The 7,424-nt window shown below is 48.7% G+C and overlaps 1 gene segment (V, D, J or C); it reads right to left on the bottom strand.

The window, feature by feature from the left end:
* Positions 1-1,906: 1,906 nt before the first annotated feature.
* Positions 1,907-2,522, bottom strand: LOC120940767. The segment is given in 2 exon segments: positions 1,907-2,335; positions 2,444-2,522. Coding segments are annotated over 2 exon segments (384 nt in total).
* Between the last annotated feature and the right edge of the window lie 4,902 nt (positions 2,523-7,424).

The following is a 7,424-nucleotide window of genomic DNA, read 5'->3' as shown; positions in this document are numbered from 1 at the left end:
CCCCGCGAACGGTGACAGGAGCTGAAGAACGGGGAGAGGTGTGTGTAAACACACCTTCCCCGTTCTTCATTGTGGCAGTGTCAGTGATCGTCTGTTCCCTGATATAGGGAAAGACAATCATTGACGTCACATGTCCAGCCCTGCCCCCCTACAGTTAGAAACACATATGAGGTCACACTTAACTCCTACAGCGCCCCCTAGTGGTTAACTCCTAAACTGCAATTGTCATTTTCACAGTAATCAGTTTTTATAGCACTTTTCGCTGTGAAAATTACAATGGTCCCAAAAATGTGTAAAAATTGTCCGATGTGTCCGCCATAATGTCGCAGTCACGAAAAAATCACTGATCTCTGCCATTAGTAGTACAAAAATAATTAATAAAAATGCCATAAAACTTTCCCCTATTTTGTAAATGCTCAAAATTTTGCGCAAACCAATCATTAAACGCTTATTGCGATTTTTTTTTTTACCAAAAATAGGTAGAAGAATACGTATCGGCCTAAACTGAAGACAATTTTTTTTATATATATATTTTTTGGGGATATTTATTATAGCAAAAAGTAAAAAATATTGAATATTTTTCAGAATTGTCGCTCTATTTTCGGAGCAATTGTCAGTTAAAGCGGCGCAGTGCCGAATCGCAAAAAGGGGCAAGGTCCTTTAGCTGCATAATGGTCCGGATCTTAAGTGGTAAAGAGCAGATGAAATGAAAAAGCTAAGTTGAACTATAGCTTGCTTCACTATCTGTTCTGCTGCTGTGGTTATTGCTTAATAATTCGGGTTCTCTGTTAACAATGAAACAGACCAGCTAAGATTGACTGTCTCAAATGATTTAGTGTGTCTCTCTCTGCTAGCAATCGTATGTGAAAGTACGGTAAGTTGGCTGTAGGTGTGTACTTAAAGTGATTGTAAACCTTTGCTTTTTATTTAACTTTAAATAACAAACATGTCATACTTACCTCCACTGTGCAGTTCGTTTTGCACAGTGTGGCCCCGAACCTCTTCTTCTGGGGTCCCCCGGGGGCGTTTGCGGCTCCTCCTTGCATCGATAAACATCTTTGGAGAAGCGCTTTTCCTGGAGGTTACCTTGCGGCACGCTCCCGAGTCCAGCATTTGCGTGCATAGACACAGAATGCAGGACACGGCCTGCCCTCCCAGCGCCCGCGTCATTGAATTGGGAGCCAATGGCTGCGCTGCTATCAATCTATCCAATCAACAGCCGAGAACCACGGACAGAGAGGAAGAGCGCGTCTCCGCTGAGGGAATGAACAGGCTCAGGTGAGTAAAACAGGGGGGGGGGGGCTGAGGGGGCCGATCAGTGTCACAAGTTCATCCAGTAAAACCAAGTGGTCTGAAACTAGGAGTTAGCACCCTTAAAGCCGTAGTAAACTGTTAAAAAAAAAATGCTCCCCCTGTAGGTTTGAGCCATAATGTCCTAGTATACACCAACTCAAGAAATAAGGTACAACTTATAATATAGTGGATAGTCTTGCTCTGGTCAGCACAAGTCACAGAGACAAGAGACAAACAGCTATATTGTCAGTGTGTGTTGGAACTATTATGCCTCGTAAACACGGGCCGGACTTTCCGAGAAAAAAAGTCAGACGGGCTTTTTTCCTGGAAAGTCGGTCGTGTGTAGCCTCCATCTGACTTTTTTTTGTCGGAAATTCCGACGGACCTTAGATAGAAAATCTGTTCACTTTCTGTCTGTCGGACTTCCGATGGGCTCACTACGCACTTTTGCACGGTGAAAAGTCTGACCGTGTGTACAAGGCATTAGAGCTGACAATCCTGTGCAGGGGGAATGTAATGCTTTGATTATGTTACCACAGACAGAGACTACTTATAGAAGTGGAAGCAGTAGAGGCTTTACACAATGTTACATCTGTAGTGAATTAATTAGTTGGCTGTTTATTATTTATAGCTATTGTGTTCAGTCATTACATGGATGTGCTGCCACCTACTGATAACATGAAGAAGTGATATTCTACTTATTGTTATAGGAAAGATATATTTTCCATCAGTGTGTTTCTTGCACAGTAATACACGGCAGTGTCTTCTATTTTCATGGTGTCCATTTTCAGAGTCAGCTTGTTATTGCTGTTATCTCTAGTGGCTGTAAATCTCCCTTTAACAGCATCATTATAGCCCGTGTCCCCACCGCTACCGATATAACACAACCATTGTAACTTTCCATCAGAGAACTGTCTGATCCAGTTCATATAATTGCTACCAAAGGTGAATCCTCCTGAACCCTGACAGGTGAGTGTATGGGAGTTCCCCGGCTTTAGCACGGCTGGATCAGACTGGACAAGTTGGTTAGAAGACAGGACACCTGGAAAATATACAGTGACAATAGGAAATAGCATTAGAACTAATACATACACTCAGATCTATTAGGAGGATTATTTCATCTGAGGGATCCTGTCCTATGAAGTCTCACCTGACAGCCATGATAATGATATAAAAAGGCCTATTTGGGTCTTCATTATTCCTCTGTATAATCTGTATCTATACACTTCACATATACCCTGAAAATGTCTTCTCTGTCTTTATAGTGTATGAGAGATTTCATGATAGGAAGTGATGTCATCTCATTTGCATAGTATACAGAATATCTATATGTGTCAGAACATACAGTCAGTTACAAATAATAATTATTGATTGTTTTACTTTGATTTCATTTTTTAGTTCAAAGACCAGCAAAGACTTTCCAGTAATAAAAACATATTAAAGTGAAACTCTAGACACATAAATACACAGCTGAAATACATATTTGTATACAGTTTACCTGCCACAGGATTCCTGACTGTCCACCCAGTCTGGTGATTTACACACATGTTCATAGTGCCCAGCCAGACAGGTGACACTCAGATTTTTTGGTCCAGCAGTTTATATTTTTGGTTCATCTCTCCACCTCTGGCTTCATCATTAGACAATCATTCTGTATTGTCGTCTCTGACCCAGGATGCTGTTCAGTGACCATCCTGAATAGGTGAGGGGTGTGAATGATTTCCCATATATGACATGACATGTTAAGGACCGATCCTAGAGACCACTTAACCCTTTACCCCCCATGCTCCAACCCCCCTTTTCTATACCACCCCACTAACCCCAATGAAACAAGGGACCACGTTGTGGAGTAAAATTGGCCTTCCGGCCTTCTTTATTTAACCAATAAAATATTAACATAAATAACCGTTTAAATAACTCTTAAATAACTATATACAATTTCCCACCCTTGGTGGTCTAACTGCCCACCCCTCTTAACTTGGACACTGGGACAATGCCTATCACCTAGGCCTCAGCCGCAAGACACCGGCTCGGAGGCTGTGTAACCGTCCTCAGTGACCTAACCCTTTAACCCCTCCCTGGTTAATACATGCCTACCGAAAGGTACCCCATAACCCCCCATACCACGTATGGGTACAAACTTTTTCTACCCCAACTACCAGACTTTATAGTCTTACAGAGACCCAAAAAACGCCAGCTAGCCAGCCTAAAACTAGGGAGGGTGGGTGGGAAGCTTCTCCGTGTGCTAAGATGGAGGAGTGACCCACGTCACTTCCTCCAAGCCAGCACGTTCTATCGCCCCCGCCCTTCTAGCCGGCAAACCACGCCCCTAACCTGCTGCTAGCCTATTGTCACGGCCAGTCCCTCCCTGTCATGTGGCCCCTCCCCCAAACTTTGTTTGCTCCGTGCCTTTCTTGACATGTTAAGGACCGATCCTAGTGACCACTTAACCCTTTACCCCCCATGCTCCAACCCCCCTTTTCTATACCACCCCACTAACCCCAATGAAACAAGGGACCACGTTGTAGAGTAAAATTGGCCTTCCGGCCTTCTTTATTTAACCAATAAAATATTAACATAAATAACCGTTTAAATAACTCTTAAATAACTATATACAATTTCCCACCCTTGGTGGTCTAACTGCCCACCCCTCTTAACTTGGACACTGGGACAATGCCTATCACCTAGGCCTCAGCCGCAAGACACCGGCTCGGAGGCTGTGTAACCGTCCTCAGTGACCTAACCCTTTAACCCCTCCCTGGTTAACACATGCCAACCGAAAGGTACCCCATAACCCCCCATACCACGTATGGGTACAAACTTTTTCTACCCCAACTACCAGACTTTATAGTCTTACAGAGACCCAAAAAACGCCACCGCTCTCAAGGCTAAAGCCTTAGCCTTGTGAGCACCTCCAAACCCCCAGGGCCCTCTGGATTCCCTCCTGCAGCCCCAGTACCCACAAGGCGATGCCCACCTCATTGAGGTGAACCCCATCCCTGCGGAGATACCGCCATGTGTCAACTTTCAGCTCCCTAAGGCGCACTACCAATCCCCCATTACGCACAAAGAACCTCCCAACCTCCTTGTTTACTTTTACCCGGGCCTTGTTCACCTTCTCCACCGACCAGGCCCACCTCCATGCCGTCCTACCCACCATTTCGGACCATACAATGATCATACCTGGAAACAGGGAGCGCAATCGCAGAAAATCATATTTTACGTCCCTGATTAACTGGTGCATTGACCTGGACCCCATATCATTGCCGCCTGCGTGGAGCACAAGGACATCAGGTGCCCTGTCCAGGCGCGCAAACTTCAATACCTCCGGCATGACCCTGCTCCAGACCAACCCCGGGAACCCGATCCACCTGACTTGGGCTTCTCGCCAAGGGATGCCTAATTGCCTACCGTTGGGCCGACCATCCACCTGTCTGGCCCCCCAACATACGAATGAATGGCCTAAGATCCAGACCAGGCAAGTCTCACCACCTGAAAAACATTAAACAAACACACATAACTTCCTGAACGAAATCCCCCCCTTACCCGTGTAAACACCCTTTAAACCAGACTGCCCCACACCAATGAACTCAGCTGCCCCTGAACTCACTCCTGAATCAACTGAGGGCGAATGTAAATCCTAAATCTCTCCGAGTCCCACCGCCCAATCCTCTTCACCACATCCGCAGTCAAACCAGCCCGGGCGGCTTCAGTAGCAGCCCCAATCCGGAATGAATGCGCTGCATAATCTCTCGGGTCATACCCCGTCTCCCTCAAACATCTCCGGAAAACCGCCACAAACTGAAATTTGGACAGCGCCGACCCATCCTGATGCATTAAGAAGGACCCTGCCAGTCCAGGACGCATGGAACGAAAAGCTTCCACCGCCCGTATAGGACAAATTTCCGCTCCAGGAACACTAAACAACTGGAGCCGCATGCCCCTACCCCCTTGGTCCGTCTTTGACCTGCGCACCCAAACTCCTAACACCCCGTTCGAAATCTCCACATCCTGGACCAACAAACCACCTTGCACCCCTCGTGAGGAACTGACCAACTCACCCACCCTGAGCGCCCCGAAAAAGGCCAGCGCAAAGGCGGCCTTGAACAATGCACACTCATATGCCGTTGAACACACTGCTGGTAACTGCAAAAAGAGGTTCCGCAGCAGCCCAAACGACACCGGCCGACGGTGATCCGCAGCCTTCCTGCCCTTCCTGTACCCTTTTACCGTCTGCCTCACCCAAAATTCCTTCGTATGGTCCGTCATCCCGTGCCACTTGAAGAAAAAGGTCAAACCTGATAACACCCGATCGATCGCCGACACCGACACCCCTTGCTCCATTTTCAAAGTAAGAAAATACAGCACAGCGATGCCAGCCTCCGGCCCGACCGGGGCGATCCCCAGTCCCAGAGCCAGCTCCATCCACTCTTTCCATACCTTGGAGTAGGCTTTCCACGTAGCCCCACTCACCGACCGCTGGATCCACCTTGCTGCGCTGTCAAAACAATGTCCCACATCCAATCGGGACAGGGAACTCCGTGTTGCTCCGCTGCTGGTGCCAACTCCCGGAACCTGTCCCACTGAAAACGAGACAAAGCGTCAGCCAAAGTGTTCTCGACCCCCGGAAGGTGCACGGCATACATGTATACATTTAAGTGCAAGCAACGTAGCACCAAATGCCGTAGTAAACTCACCACCGGCGGGGATGCCGCCGACATGCAGTTCACCACCTGTACCACCCCTAAGTTATCGCAATTGAAGCGCACTTTCGAATTCCGCAACAACTCACCCCACAGTTCCAGCGCCACCACAATCGGGAAGAGCTCCAGGAGCACCAGATTCTTCAAGAAACCTTCCTCTTTCCACCTAATTGGCCAAGCCTCCGCGCTCCACTTACCTTGGCAAAACGCTCCATAACCCGTAGAGCCCGCAGCGTCCGTAAACAACTCCAAGTCAAAGTTGCTCACAGGCCCAGACAGCCACAAAGTTCGACCATTAAAGGATCCCAGGAACTCGTGCCAGACCCTCAAATCGGCTCTGTGCTCCGCAGTGAGCGTCACGAAGTGTGTCGGGTTCCGCACACTGGCTGTCGCTCCCGACAGCCTGCGGCAAAACACCCTGCCCATGGGGATAATCCTGCAGGCGAAGTTGAGCTTCCCCAACAGCGACTGCATCCTGCGCAACTGAATCTTCCGCAGCCCAATCATCCCCGTAACCTCTGCCTTCAACGCCTCCAGCTTATCCTCCGGTAGTCGACACTCCATCTTTATCGAATCCAACACAATACCCAAGAAAACGAGGGATGTCGTGGAGCCCTCCGTCTTCTCAGGTGCCAGGGGAACCCCGAAACGGTCCGACACGTACTGCAACGTGCCCAACAACACTGAGCATGTGTTCCCCCCCGGCTGGCCAACACACAAGAAATCATCCAGGTAATGGATGATGGAGCTAAGCCCCGAAACATCGCGCACTACCCACTCCAGAAAGGAACTGAACGTCTCGAACAGCGCGCAAGAGATGGAGCAACCCATGGGCAAACAACGATCCACATAGTATGCCCCATCCCACCAGCATCCCAACAATCGCAAGCTGTCCGGGTGAACCGGCAACAATCGAAACGCCGATTCCACATCCGCCTTTGCCATGAGGGCGCCCCGGCCACACCTGCGCACCCTTGAAACCGCAGCATCAAATGATGTATACGACATCGTGCAATCCTCGGGTGCGATGGCGTCGTTGACCGAGCCACCCTTCGGAAATGACAAATGATGTATCAACCGGAACTTGCCCGGTTCTTTTTTGGGGACCACCCCCAACGGGGACACGATTAGGTCGTCAACCGGAGCCGTAGCAAACGGCCCAGCCATCCTCCCCAAACGCACTTCCTTGTTGAGTTTCTCCGAAACCACCGAAGAATGCAGGGCTGCTGACCTCAAGTTCTTTGCTTCTGGGGGGACTACCGAAATGGAACATGGAATCCTAAACCCGCTGGCAAAGCCGTCCTCCAATAACTTTGCTGCGCGTCTATCAGGGTATCTATTGAGGAAGGGAAGCATCCTTCCCACCTGCACCGGGGTCACCCCCTTTTCCCCCAGACTCTCCGGGACGGTTCTTGGTGCGCTTGAAGC

This window comes from Rana temporaria, chromosome 1, assembly GCF_905171775.1.
Source record: "Rana temporaria chromosome 1, aRanTem1.1, whole genome shotgun sequence".
NCBI classification, from domain to species: domain Eukaryota; kingdom Metazoa; phylum Chordata; class Amphibia; order Anura; family Ranidae; genus Rana; species Rana temporaria.
The sequence above is the reverse complement of the archived record's forward strand: the minus strand, read 5'-3'. Positions and strand labels throughout refer to the sequence as shown.